General features: G+C 41.7%; 1 protein-coding gene across 1 annotated transcript in view; it reads right to left on the bottom strand.

The window, feature by feature from the left end:
* Positions 1-313: 313 nt before the first annotated feature.
* LANCL3 (LanC like family member 3) overlaps positions 314-15,268 on the bottom strand; it is a 35,221-nt gene continuing 20,266 nt past the window's right edge. Inside the window, exons 2-5 of the mRNA XM_075727653.1 lie at positions 7,763-7,886; positions 6,468-6,665; positions 1,609-1,816; positions 314-473 (exon numbers count right to left, since the gene is read on the bottom strand). Coding sequence (XP_075583768.1) covers positions 314-473; positions 1,609-1,816; positions 6,468-6,665; positions 7,763-7,886 — 690 coding nt within the window. The remainder of the gene's footprint in view (positions 474-1,608; positions 1,817-6,467; positions 6,666-7,762; positions 7,887-15,268) is intronic.

Here is a 15,268-nt window from a genome sequence, read left to right on the forward strand (position 1 = left end):
TAAAAGTTTGATAATGCCCCTTTCTCTCTCACTTGAATAATTAGATTTTGCTTCTTATTACAGCTAAATATCTACCACATCAGATTCAACCACTTCCCCCATTTTTTTTTTCACTGACCCATTTTTTTTGACCACACACTTCCCTCCCAAAGCCCCAGTGTATTTTCTTTTTCACCTGACTCCCAGCTATGTTAAGGCTAGCATTAGTGGTACCACTGGCTTGTTTTGTAAATAGCCTCTCTTGACAAATAAGTGAAACCGCAGGTGCCCTCTCCCATTGCCACCAGGATGTGGCCATTCAGAATGTTACTCTCTAGACAAAGACACTGAAGAGAGGAAACTCAGCTTGGTTGGGTTGCAGCAAGTCAGTCAGGAAACACACAGTTCCCGAGAAGCCTTCATACAGACTATATACACTTTCTAATGCCCGGGAACCAGCCTTAAATTCTTCTGTAAATAAGAACTCTGCAAACCTAAGAAACAGGAAAAAAAAAAGTTTGTTATTATTTGGTGTCCCTGTATGTCTACTTACTTGTTGTTTGAAAGCATCATTTCAGTAACATTCAATGATTAAAATAAGTAGAATATTCATTATTAACCCTTATGTGGAAATTTTACACTCTCTGATTTCCACAACAAACTGAGGTCCGTGAGATCTAGAAAAGCCAAACCTTTGCGATCTGTAAACGTGTGATGCTTCTTTGAGAGCTATAAACTTTTTCTGATGTGTACGAGACATATTATTAAACAAATACTTTTTAATAAATGGTTGTTATTTCAGCAGGATGCAAGCAATGTTTCACATTGATGCAATAAATTCTGTAATGCTGAACTAACTACACAAATAAAATGTTCTCACTTCAAAGCAAATGGCTGAAAATAAGTCCCCCTAATTACTATGCCACTTCCCCTCATTCTTCTATGCTGTAAGGAAATCAGTTGCAAAAATTGCATACTACCTTTTTAAACAAAGCTCTTTTAAATTACAGAAACAAAATTAAAGACAATTGGAGCACTGTGACGGAATTTTCAGTAGGATATACTTGCTTGCATCAGGACAAAATGGAATTAACTCCACTAGCTAAGCCGAACAGCACAATATCAAACTGGCTAAAGCTGGGAATGATAAAATAACAAACAGTAACGTAACAGCAAAGCAGGTCCTATACCTATTTTCCATGTTTAGTAGTAAGGGATAGTGTTAAATGCTCTGAAAATCCGAACAAATCAATATAGCGAACAGCATCACATTCTACTCTGCTCCTGGACTTGGGTACGCAACTTGGCTGTTCTGACCTCACGTCAGGATGAGACCTGGATGCGCGCTGTTCCTCCCCATCCACCCCATCCACCCCGGTTCCCTCCGAAGGAGCGCAGGCTGGCGGGAGGGAGGGAGCCCAGGGGAACCCGATGCTTCTCCCACCACAGGCAGCCTGGAAGCAGGAGTGCAGGGCTCCCCGCAGAGTGCTCCTGCCCCACAACTCACAGGTAGAATTGCACCGGAGGCTTAAGCACTCAGGTTACATCAGAGGGTGGCAATCACAGCTTTATAAATGTTCTTGAAACTTTCCGGTATTACCCTGAATCCAGAAAGGTAGGAATGCTAACCTTTGTGCCCTGTAAATGTATTTTGAGTTTCCAGTGAGCCTATACAGCAGCAGGAACACATAAGCACTACCAGCCACTCCATGGCATATTCCAGGTCCCTTCTTCAACAGGCCTTTCTGCCAAGTTAGCTCTCCACAGCGGATACAAGTGTCCAGATATTGAGGCTTCTTGGAAACCAGGTAAGCTTTGGCAAACAGATATGCAATGCCTGGGAAAACAGCAGTGAGATTGTGTTTTGTAATAAGTAGACCGAGGGAACACATGAGAAAATAAAGATTAATACACTAAAAAACTGCAGTCTCACACTCTACACATGTCAGTGTTACATATCTATATGCTACATAAGGAGGCAAGAGTATCTGGTATGCTAAAAAGCATACAGAAAGATGTACTTATCCACTCCCTGTGATGACACCATTTTCAATGTTTTCAATGCATTACTGAATTTCAGGTTTACTCTAACATTCCCAGTCTTTCACCAATTTAAAACAGTAGTCACATTTTTGCCTTTAGAACAGCAAACTCTTAGCATCGTCTTCTATTGGTTTCAAATCCCCATTCACCTCACCTATTTACACTGACAAAAACACAAGGATGGGCAAGATAATTTCTTACATTGGCAGTAGATACAATTTTTTACTGAATGAGAAAAAGAGGCTTGCTTTTTTTTTTTTTTTTTAAGTGGCGCCCATGCAGCTTTATTCTAGTTACAAACAGTTATGCATACTAACTTCTGTTAAAAAAAAAGCAGCTATTTGGCTTGTTTTTAGAGGGGATTCAAATAAATTAATCATAATCTTCAACAAAGCACTGCACAGCTCAGTTCATGGTAACCTTAAAAGAATGCATATGACACATAATCAAATCGAGAGCCTAAGGAAATGTTTAGAATAGCTCACTTGTGGTCTGAATATACACTGAAGTAGCTGAAGTGTGTTCTTGTAAACTACATGTGCGTTATTACCCAAGAACCGTGATGGCATACAGGATTTTCTGGGGAAGAGTAACAGCAAATAATGAATTTACATGTCTCTAAATCTCTCCTAATGTAACTTCTTTATGCCCTTTGGGATTTTGTCACTTTGGTCGAGTCTCACTGCGTATGTCTCTACTAACAGCTAAACCCAAGTCAAAGGCCACCCTCAAGATACTGAAAGATACAGGGCATCTTCCCTGCAGGCTTCATCACTAGGCCAGCCATGCTGTAGAAGTATTTTTTCCCTCGTAAAAATAAAAAAGGTTGGTAAGCAAAAGCTGTTTTCACTTCAGTCCATTACAGTGCAAGAGCAAGAAGCTTGTTCCTTAATCATACCAACAAAAAGATAATGCATCAGCAGAAAGCACACTTAAGGGATATTAATTATAATGTACTCTTTGTAATTAAATAGAACACCTTTAAAAGCAATGCATCAATGCTCATGGACATTCTTTAATAAAAGTAAGTTCTTCTGTAACCTTTAGGTTCATGCTACCAAGCCAATATGACTAGTTAGCAATAAATTTCTGCCTGGGGGTAAAAAACCAATTTCAATATTGTACTGGTTTTGGCTGGGATAGAGTTATTTTCTTCATAGTAGCTATTATAAGGCTATGTTTTGCATTGTGCTGAAAACACAGCACAATTGTGTTGATAATACACGGATGTTTTTGTTATTGCTGAGCAGTGCTTACACAGAGCCAAGGCCTTTTCTGCTTCTCACCCCACCCCACCAGCGAGCAGGCTGGGGGTGCACAAGAAGCTGGGAGGGGACACAGCCAGGACAGCTGACCCCAACTGACCAAAGGGGTATCCCATACCATATGACATCATGCTCAGAGTATCAAGCTGGGGAAAGAAAAAGGAAGGGGGGGGATGTTCGGAGTGATGGCATTTGTCTTCCCATGTAACCATTATGCATGATGGAGCCCTGCTCTCCTGGAGATGGCTGAACACCTGCCTGCCAATGGAAGTAGTGAATGAATTCCTTGTTTTGCTTTGTTTGCGTGCACAGCTTTTGCTTTACCTATTAAACTGTCTTTGTCTCAACCCATGACTTTTCTTGCTTTTACTCTTCCGATTCTCTCCCCCATCCCACTGTGGGGGAGTGAGCAAGTGGCTGTGTGGGGCTTAGTTGCTGGCTGGGGTTAAACCACAACAGTCCTTGTTGGCACCCAACGTGGGGCTTGAAGGGTTTAAGATAACAACAGATTTGATTGGCATATGCAAGATCGAATTTATAGCTGTTATTGCTGTTTAGCTTTCAGTTGGCAGGCTCCTGTGCTTGCCATGGAGCTTGCTTGCCTTACTGTATATTGGAGTCTAGTGCTTGTTAGTGGCTGCTTGCTGTACTGCTTATCTTCTTACTCTGCTGTGCCTGGGAACATTTTGGTAACAGCAATGGTGATGCGCCTGGGCTGGCAGATGGCCAGGGCATCGCTGCTGTTTCTGTGCTGCTGTACTGGACAGGCTGGAACTCCAGTGTGAACTCGAGTCGAAGGGACTGTGACCTGTGGATGAGTCCACTGGGAGTAGGACACCCCAAAGGGTCTGTGGCCATGGATAAGCCCATGCCAGAGCAGGTACATCTCGAAGCGTCTGTGGCCATGGTTATGTCTGTGCCTCAGCAGGTATACCTCTGAAGGTATTGTGGTCCAAGGATATGTCCATGCTGGAGAAGGTGCACCTCAAAGCATCTGTGGCTGTGGGTAAGCCCATGCTGCAGCAGGTACACCTTGAAGCATCAGTGGCTGTGCATGAGGTCATGCTGGAGCACCTCAAAGCGTGTGGCCATGGATAAGTCCACAACAGAGCAGGTACGCCCCTGGAGGGACTGCGGCCATGGGTAAGGCCATGTTGGAGCAGGTTTACTCCTGAAGGGACTGTGGCTGTGGTTAAGGCCACGCTGGAGCAGGTATAGCTCTGAAGGCATTGTGGCCCATGGAGAAGGCCACACTGGAACAGGTGCACCTCAAAGCAACTGTGGCTGTGGATAAGTCTATGCTGCAGCAGGTATAGCCCTGGAGAGACTGTGGCTCATGGATAAGGCTCCACTTGGAGCACGTACATCCCTAAGGGTATGTCTGTGGGTAAGTCCAAGCCAGAGCAGGGGCAAGGGGAGGAGTTCACTGCAATGTTAAATGCTATAACCTGGCTCAAAGGGACCACGGGTGGAGACTGTAATGGATATACCTTTAAATTGTTGTAACCCATGATTTGAGTTGCATGTTATAGGAATTACTATAGCAGGAATGACCCCAACCAATGGAGGACAAGCCTTACAATAAGCAGTGCAAGTGCAGCAGTGACCTGACCTGAGCAGGCTTTGGTGCCCAGTAACTCCAAGCAACATACTCTCTCTCCTGTCCTGAGTGACCACCATAACAAATGGAACCCAAAGTCATGGACTAAATGAACTCAGTGGACATTTTGTGGACATTCGCAGACATCTTATGGGCATTTTATGGACATTTTACAGGGGTGGTCCATAGACTAAGGGAATGATATCTGGGTATTGTATCAAAGGATGGGAAGGGGGGTGGTGGTTATATAAGATTGTACTGGATAGTGTGGTACATGAGCATGACATAAATGGTATGGAATAAGGGGTGGAGAATGTACTGGTTTTGGCTGGGGTGGAGTTAGTTTTCTTCAGAGTAGCTAGTATGGGGCTATGTTATGGATTTGTGCTGAAAACAGTGTTGATAATACAGGGATGTTTTTGTTATTGCTGAGCAGTGCTTACACACAGTCAAGGCCTTTTCTGCTTCTCACCCCACCCCACCAGCGAGCAGGCTGGGGGTGCACAAGAAGCTGGGAGGGGACGCAGCCAGGACAGCTGACCCCAACTGACCAAAGGGATATCCCATACCATATGACATCATGCTCAGCCTATAAAGCTGGGGGAAGAAAGAGGAAGGGGGGGACCTTCGGAGTGATGGCATTTGTCTTCCCAAGTAACCATTACACATGATGGAGCCCTGCTTTCCTGGAGATGGCTGAACACCTGCCTGCCGATGGGAAGCAGTGAATGAATTCCTTGTTTTGCTTTGTTTGCGTGCACAGCTTTTGCTTTACTTATTAAACTGTCTTTATCTCAACCCATGAGTTTTCTTGCTTTTACTCTTCCGATTCTCTCCCCCATCCCACTGTGGGGGAGTGAGCAAGTGGCTGTGTGGGGCTTAGTTACTGGCTGGGGTTAAACCACAACAAATACACAGCATTACTTGCCAAAATTGCTAATGTATAGGATTAGATTCTGAACTGACAGACATCAGCCTTCCCTCATGAACCCAAACTAAGGATTGATTTTCTTCCTCTCTGAAAAGCAGTTTTATATGGGGTACTTTCAGAAAAAATGCCCCTTGCTAGTACAAACTCCCCTTCACATGAAAATACTTTGGTCAAATTTATGCATTATTCATGTAATAAGTGCAGCTTAAACTTTGATTCTGATAAGGGGGGAAAAAAGCTATTTTGAAGGCCTTCCCAAAACTCACAGATGTGTCTGCATCTTTGTTCTTTTGTACACTATTTCTCTGTCCAGCCATATGCTGTCTTTTGACTCAGCTGTACCATTTTTTGAGGTCTTGTCAGGAAAGGGAGCAAGAGTGGAAAACATACAGTTCAGGATCACCAGAATTCTTTCAGCTGTGATCACCTCTGCTTTTAAGGCGGAAAATATGGCTATCCTTCCAGCTGCTTCAGCAATAAATATAACACTCTTAACTGGAAGAAAAAGCCTAAATAGTTTTGTTTGCATCTCATAAAATGTCAAACTCGGTCAAATTTAACCTGAGATTATCTTCTACATGGCATCACCTAACGTGGAAAAGCAATGTGATCAGCATCTGGGTATTCATAGCATCAATGGGAAAAGAACCTGGAGCTCCATGACACCAGTGTACAAGCTCATTCTCCCGCTCGATTGTCTCTCCCAGCTCAGGAGGCCAGTTGCTGTTCTGTTCTTGGTCCATAAGAAAATCAACGCTCTGCCACACAAGCTCCTGATCTGCTGGCTGCAGGTACTCATAATAGGAAAGCAACATCTGAAGGATTGATGAAAGCCCATGAGCTGCACCTGTAAAGAACAGAAACAGTCAAATTAGAGGGTAGGTTTAGGTCCTACCTCCATCTCATGGCAACTTTCCCTTGGGACTGATTTCCTTGTCAAGTGCCTGGCTGCTTCTTTATGCATATTACAATAGTGATTGGAATAAAAGCTTTCTAGGTGCATGACACTATGATTTGTTACTACTTCTGTCATTTCCAGTTCCTTTAGCTATGCAAAAATACATTTGAATTTTTTCTGCTCTCACTCTGATATGACTGAAACTCAGTGTACGAAGTTAAACTGAACCTAAACTGAATACTGTTTCAAGACGTTATTCTGTTTGACACACTACCGAATCTGGACCATTATTCTGAAGTCTTTGTTGAAGCCAAATTGAAACTGGACCATAAATGGTATTCTCAGTTACTGATTGACAGTGTCAATCAGGTAAAACCTGAATTTCAGTGCAAGAATTGTCTGTACCTGCCAGGGTCTGTGGAGCAGCACCACTCAGTGACTTCTCCCTCTGCTCCCCTGCCAGAGAACTCACTAACATCTGCAAACCAATCTCACACTTTCTGCAGTGTGATATTGTGCCTTGAGGACTGCACTAGGGACCTGCTCAATGACCTTTCACCACTGCTTCAGATGAGCTCAAACTAAGCCGCTTGCGATGGGTAGGAGCTGACCATACACTTGAGTTGCACTGCTATGGCCAAAAAAAGCTCTGCGAGTCCCTGCATGGCAACAGCAGCTAACAAATAACATCTCCTGACGGTTCTCTCTGGTAATCTTCTCCACACAGGCATGGGCACCACGCTTCTCACTGCTTCCATCTGGCAAAGGCAGATTTACCAGGACAGGAAGGAGAAGAGGGAATGAAGCTGCTGCCTGCTGCTCCCCTGGTGCAGCACAGGCACCACTTGCCTTCCCCAGCACTAGGCAGCATCGGTCCTTCCCTCCAGCTCCTCAGTCCCACTTAGCAGTTTTAGGAGGTTGGATGGTCCCAACTCAGTGAGGAGAAATCCCACACTGTAGCTTTATATATTTCATTTCTGAAACGTCTACTGGCTCAGCATCTACACACAGCATCACTTTCAAAGTAGTTGGTGTGTTTTACTCACCAAGATACTCTGTTCCATAGTAGGAATACATGAGTGGGAACGGTTTCCTCTTCTTCACTGCATACTGCTTTCCTGATTCTAGTATGGCCAGACAAATTGATTTTATTTGTGCTGAGGTCAGCACCTAAACAGAAACATGAAAACAAACATCAAGTCTATTATAATAATTTTCTTTTGTAGACATTTTTCAGGACTCTGCTTTTTTGCTGGTGCACTAGACAAAGTACTGCCTTTAATCTTATAAGCATGCCATAATGTACACCCTTACTAAAAGTTCCTTACATAAAACAGTAAATTTACATAATGTTTCTCAAAAACAGAGTTTCATCCCATCTTAGGAAAGTGATTGTCAAATCTTTAGCTGCACAGATGAGGTGAAAGGAGGCTCACTAAGAGCTCCTGCCTTTCCTTCCCACAGATCCATCAGTCTGATGAAAGCTGACGACAAGCACCAGGCAAGCTGCAGAACAACAGCCTCCAGACTGGAGGAAGAGACATTAGGAGAAGGCAAAGAAAAATAGACCTATAGAAGAAGTAAATGTCACAGGCTTTACTGGGACATACTGAGCTAGACAGATTTTTCTCAGTCCATACAAAAAAGAGGAAGCATGGAAGAGGTTACTAAATTTTACTGAAAATCAATACTACATATGTGGGTTCAGAAACATCTTAGTAAAAGAATTAGGCCTTCTTACTTCACGAATATGCTAAGAAAAATGAAGTGCAAGGCAGGTTTCTATGAAGAGAGCCTAGCTATGTTTATGGAACTTTATCATCATGAACAGGTCAACGTTGCCTTTAATGCAGTCCTAAGAAATGACTAATGCCTTACTCTTAGTGGCGTCAAAAGCAAAGATTGACAAATTATATATTTCACCAGATACGAACTTTTCCAAGTTACTCACCTAAAGCATTCAGTAAGGAATCAGTTTTACAGGTTTTAACTACAGCTCTAATGATATGCCATTCACTGCAACCATCAGCAATTTCCTCTGTGTCAGCCACATCTGTACATTACTGACCAATACCTAGGTCATTAAAATAATTCAGTTGAAGTACTGTTTTGGCTTTAGGGGAGGGGAAAGCCTGTATGGCAGCTGTACTTTGCAAAAAAATATTTAAACTTATGAAAAGAGAACTGAGAAAGAAAAAAGGCAAAATGAGGCAGAAAAAAGAAAAAGGCTGTAGAAATAGCCTTGACAAGATAAGTAGTAATCCCAAAACTAACTGGAATATCAAGATAATGTCTTTAAAATGTTTCTGAACACATTTGCTTTTGCTATAATTTGTATTATCATAGGATTTACAGTTACTACTTCAAGTTTAAAAAATACTGTTAGCATTAAGTATGGAGACAACATCTGTTATCAACTGTATTCTCTCATTTGACATGTAAAAGATGCTCTGGATAATTAACGTCACTTAGAACTTGACTGAAAACTAATGGCTTAAAAATCTTGTTTGTCTATCTTAGCTTGCTCCCTGATAACAAGGCATTTTATTACAGCTGCTCGAAATGGCTATATTTGTACAACCTGGAGAACAACCTACTTCTGATCTTGATTAGTGTTCTTTAATGTTACTGCAGCAGAACTAAATAAGCCATTAACATCTGGAGAATTCACTCATTTCCAGTCATTTTTAAGTGAATTGTTTTAGCTTCACTGAATTTAAAGAAACAGCTTAAATCCTAAGCAAACAAGGAGATCAGAGACACGGTGAGACACACTGCATCCTCTCCAGAGCTCTCATGTTACTGTCTTGCAGTTTGGGACATAGTCCTCCAAATTCTATACCTTGTAAAATGATTAGTAAGGTAACCCTTTAAAAATAAACGTGAAGGAGAAGATCTCCTAGTCGTAATTCTGGAAGGCAAAGGCACGCTGATTAGAAAAATCATAATCAGTTCATTTTCCGTATGTAATGGTTCCTTTACATAATAAATCAACTGGCTTTCAATACAAACCATGTTTTGCTAAGCATATTTTTATGTTCAGTGCATTTAATTTTTAAATTGAATTAATAACTATTTTAAAATGCTGATTGTGTATTTTAAATGGATTTAGACTTCTACCCAAATCCAGCCTTGCACAACGCTGTATAAAGAAGTATCAGATAGCAAGAAATGCACTGTTGACCATTTTTTGATATAAAGTAGTGTAAAAAGTCAAACACTTAAGCACTATGATTACTTAAGGGTATAGATAGTATATGCTAATGAATATCATGTCTTTTTCAGAAAGCAAAAAAAGCCCACATGCAAAGCCAGATGAAAAATTATTTTTTAAAATCATTATTAGAATGGATGATAGAAATTGACCCATCCTGACCCACTTCCATATTACCAAAGAAAATGGAAAAGAAGATAACCTGTCTATCTTGAAAGCACCCTTCTCTCCGGCCACTCGGACTGACCTGTACACTTAAGGCAGGTAGGAGATGTGTCCTAAATAAATAAGAAAATTTTTGCGCTGACTCCAAATATCTCTTACCAAGTACCTCAATCTGCAGTCATTGTAGGGCTGCTGCCTGTTTTCCAAAACACTTAAATATGAAGGATATTATTCTGATCCTTATTCTAGGAAATGGTTGGCTGGAAGAGAGACCCTCACTTACCATGATTATTAGTGGCCTTCCAAAGGTGGAATGACCAGAGATCACATTTAAGATCTCGGTTGGCTTGCTACATTTTATTTCAACCAAATCTGTGTTAAAACCTCCTTAGATTTCTTTCACCTTGCCAAGAAATAAAATCTGTGGTTACTCTCTGTATGCTCCATCACAATATCTTTAATCAAACAGCTAAAAACTTATGACCAAAACAACAATCATAGAATACATTAATCATAATCACAGATGGTGTAGCCATGGTTCTACAAAGTTCATTTTCATTTCAGTGTAGTCGCAATACCTCCTTGCCCCTGGGAATTACTGAAGCAATATGTTTAATTAGGGATGGCAAAGAAATGGACTGATCATCCCAAAGGCTTTGAAAGGATAAATTGCATATTGGTATCACGTCCTCTGGTGAAAGCTGTCAGATGCTTTGATGAAGAATAAAGTCAATATGAGAATATGCTACCCAGAAAAAAATTTCATGCTTGAGATAGCTACATTTTTAGAGAAACTTCTTGAATGTCATTTAATATGAGCAGGCTACACAGTAGGTAAAATTATGCTTTATCCTGTCAGTACTTAGCCAAAAGACTACTGACACTAAGAGACATATCGATGGTGGTTTAATATTTCAGCTAACTCTTTTTGTATTTTTAAAGACACCACAACCTATCCTATCACATCAGAAGTGTTCATTTTAGTCTCCTCACTAGACTGAAATTTGGAATATGTGCATTCCACATTTCTCCTGCAATTTCCGTACCAATTGGTTGGTGGAGTTCTTTATTTTCTATTTTAAATCACTGTCCAGTGATGCTGTGTGCTGTTAAATAACTGTTCCACTCACACTGATGACATCTGCATTCCCATGTACCTTCTACTTTAAGCACAGTGCTTAAGCAGCACTATAATACTTAGTATTTGTACTACTGCCTGTGCCTAGGAACCCGACTTATAGTAAAAAAAGCCACTGTGATTGTTTCTTAAGTCTCTCAATTTTTCTCTTGTGCCACTGTAGACAATATGCTTCCTCCCATTAAGGCACTCCACAAATTTGTGAATTATTTAAGGCAGGTACTTTATTCAGTAAATCCCTGTTAAAAGTCAGCAAGGAAGTGCTATGACTACAGCGATCACAGAACATCGTCCTTTGTTGTTGTTAGCAGCCGTTCTCAACCCAAGATTGTTCAGTTGTAAGTAAATTGTTTCACAACTCCTTTTAATCTACTAAGACAGATTTCCTAATATATTGGTTATGACAATGCTAGGCCCTACATATGTGTTTCAAAAACTGTAGACAGAAATCTTGACCTTGAGGATTAGGCAGAAAGAAGCAGGACATCATTCCTCTGAATGCTTGCTACAAGCCCCTTGGCTCATGATTTGCCTTCTGAAAACCATTGCTACATAAAACTCCATACTGTATTGAGTATGTTTGAGGACTGTAAAGCTGTAATCTTTTAAAAGATCTGTATTTACTTTCTTAGAGCTCCTTCCTGTATGTAAGTAACAGAAGGCATTACTGAATGCCAAATATCATTATCTTCCTATAGATGCATCAGTACTTTTAGGAGGTAACAGCTACACTCACATTATTGTGGAAAAAGCCTTCTTCTATGCATATAAAAATTTTTAATATGCATCTAACACGTCAAACCTCTCTCTGTCACACTTCTAAAAAGCCATTTACATGAATTTGATCATACACTTTTTCTGATGCTGTAGAAAGTGTCGAAAATATCTGAAAAAAAAAAAAAAAGTCAGTCCACAAATAACCTAACAGGTTTGCCATTAGACTGCTATGCTGGAAGCCCAGCAGAGGGAGCTTGTGAATTAGTTACAATTCCCCAAAATGCTGTAAAGAAAAGATATGCATGTCTGTGTTCAGGACAGCTGACTCAAGCAGAAAGATGCTGGAGCCAACTTGGTAATTTAATGATACCTTCCTGCACTGCGTGATGTTTAAGTTTCCTCCTTAAGCTTGATCTTTTTCTACCAAAGACAGGGGCTGGGATTGTTCAGGGACCTTTCTGTGCAATGTCATGGACAGTTTTGGTTTTTTTTTAATTTCAGATGATGCTAACACCTGAAGCCGTGGAAAAGTAGCAGGTACAAAGACAGAGAGCTCTGCCTCCCCCTAGTGTTATTCCAGTTCGATTGATGTACTTCTGCGGGACAGTGGGAAACCCAGCTCCAAGTGCACAGCTGTCTGCTTTCCTTATGAGCAGTGTCAAGTACCCCCTTCTTTAAAAAAAAAAAAAAAAAAATTAGTTCTAGGAATTGGATTAGTTCCCGAAGTACTACTGATACTGTTGCTAATACAGCATGTTTCATGCTGTAACAGCACCACGAATAGTACTTTCTAGAGAGCACACTTTCTCAAATATCTCATATTAACACAACTACATGACAGGGTGTGTAGACTCAGCACAACTACTAATATGATTGTGTCAGTTCATTGGAAAATGCTACTTGACTGCAATCTTGAGTAAAACAGACCACTATAGATCCCATTGGTATTGCTTGTTTTTAGCATGTAAATTTGGGGGTTTTTGAGGCTTGCTCTTTCCCTCAGCAGCATGGAAACAGCAATGTCAGTCCTGTCCTGTCTCATGGGTCACTAATCACGAGTCCAATCAGAAACCGAAGGCTGCATTTATTCCTGGTGAATCAGATTACTGGTAAAGAAGACAATACAGCACTTTTGTTGTTTCTAACAGAGTACAAAATTTCCATCGGTCTCACCTGCCAGGATTGTGTAGCACTAAACCCATCAAATTCTGCTGTTAAACCTGTCCTTCAGAAGGGGCAAATTTCAGACATGGCTGCAAATGAAGTGTTGCAGAAAAGGATGGAGCACGACTGTTACTGTAGCTAGGAGGCTGGCTGAGAGCAGCTGGTGCTGCTACGCAGTCGGTCAAATGCAATGAGCATATCTATTCGTTATGTCTCAACTTAAACACCAGCGAGTTTCAAGGAAAAAACAGCAATCGGCTTTTCTTCAAGCTCGCCCTATCCTGGTCAATGAAGAGAAAGGGAAAACATGAGTTTCTCCAGTTACGCTCTGTTCCTCTTTCCTATCTATCTCCCTCCCAGTCAGTGACAGGCCCCAACATCTCTCACGCAGCTTCACCAAGGTCTGGCTGGATACAGCTACCTATTTCCAATATAGCGGCTCTCCTAGTTCTTGGAAAGGAAACAAGAGGTCACCCTCTTTACGTGAAGAAAGTAGGGAAGCACAACCCCCCCGCTCTCTGCTGCTGGAGAACCGAAGCAGGAAGGATGTCAAGGAAAAGATCTAAGAGCAGAGCAGTTCAGATAACCAACATGACTGAGGAGGTATCAGTCTGCCTATTGAGAGCTTAGGTGCTGTGCAGCTGAAGGTGGCTGGTCAACAGCAAAGACAGCAGGGAATTGCTCAGGAAGACAAGTCCCATCCCAGAAGTGAGGCACCCCATGATGCACTCCTGTGCTACAGCTTTCAAATGGCAGCTGTCTGTACCCCAGCTGCATGTTCTCTCCTGCCTAGTAGAGGGTTAGAGTTACCACAGAGCAGAGAGAGCCAACAATTTAATTTCAAGCGTCTCTCCCTAGAATTGCACCCAAATTCAAGAGCATGAATTGAAAAGTATGTTCAAAGCCAGTAAAAACATAAGATTTGCAAATTAACTGAGAAACAAACCCAGCACTGCTAGAGAGGCTTTTTTCTACATTACAGAATTCCACCCCAACTTTTTTCAACAAACAAAATTCTTCTGTTTTCCTTTATTATTCACCAGCCTCATAATGCATGGCTGAGCCACTCTGGGGGCACAGACCCTGGGAACTGGCCAAAATGGATGTATCAGTGATGACCTTTCTGCATTCCAAATCCTTGTTTGGAGCTCCTGTGTGTCAACCACTCCTGCACCAGACATCGGAGCAGTTTATGACAGCTGCAAATGAGTCAGAGATTAGTGCTGCATGGATATTGCTTTCCTTCCATCTATGCTTCCTGCACAGGTAGAAGGAAGATTATTCATTTAAAAACCATTTCATCTGTGGGAAATCCTTTGACTCTGTTTAGTCTCAGCCAGAAAGTACATCAGTACACAAGTCCTGCAGTTAGCTTATGCCAAAACTGCAGTGCAGAGCTGTCATTTCCTGATGGGAGATCTATCCTTCTGCACTCTAGATGCGTGTCCCTGACAATTCTGTGTTATGATGATAAACATCTTCCAAGCTGGGCACCTTGCACTCTGGTTTGAGTAACAGGCAGCCCAGTGTGTTGTAGCTGTGCTGCCCCAGGATCCCATCCCATTTTTTACACTAGTAAGCAAGGAACATCTGCTCTGCCCATGCATTTTGGATCAGCTTACTTCCCCTTAACAGCGGGTCTGCTGGTTCATTGGAAGTGAATCCATGCCTTCATCTGTTCCACAGACATTTCTTGTTGTAGCAAAGCTGCCACGGTGCTTGAACTGGTTGATGCATGCAACCTATGCAAAGGCATAAGAAGTACTATCCATTCATCCAGTTCCAGAACAGCAGGAAACGGGATTCATGAAACAGCCTTTGCAAAAGATAAAAGCTTTGTAACACGTAGGAGAGAGCATCCCCAAGCATTACAGTAACCGTGGCAGTGCCTTTAGTTTGAACTCAGAAATGATGCAAGTTCAGTTTAATTGGGCACCACCATTTGCTACCAGGAACTTAGGCAGACTGGTCCTTGGAAAAATGAACGTGTTAGTGTTTGTACACATCTGCAGGTCAACATGAGATGGGCAGAACTTGATCTCGAGTCAGTCATTAAAGACTAGTATTTTTCTCAGGGAAGCTGACCTACGCTTAGGGTTCTACAAATGAGAATGGCAACTGTATCTAGAAACCAAAGAAGGTTGGTAAGCCATA

This window comes from Pelecanus crispus, chromosome 1, assembly GCF_030463565.1.
Source record: "Pelecanus crispus isolate bPelCri1 chromosome 1, bPelCri1.pri, whole genome shotgun sequence".
Taxonomy (NCBI): Eukaryota; Metazoa; Chordata; class Aves; order Pelecaniformes; family Pelecanidae; genus Pelecanus; species Pelecanus crispus.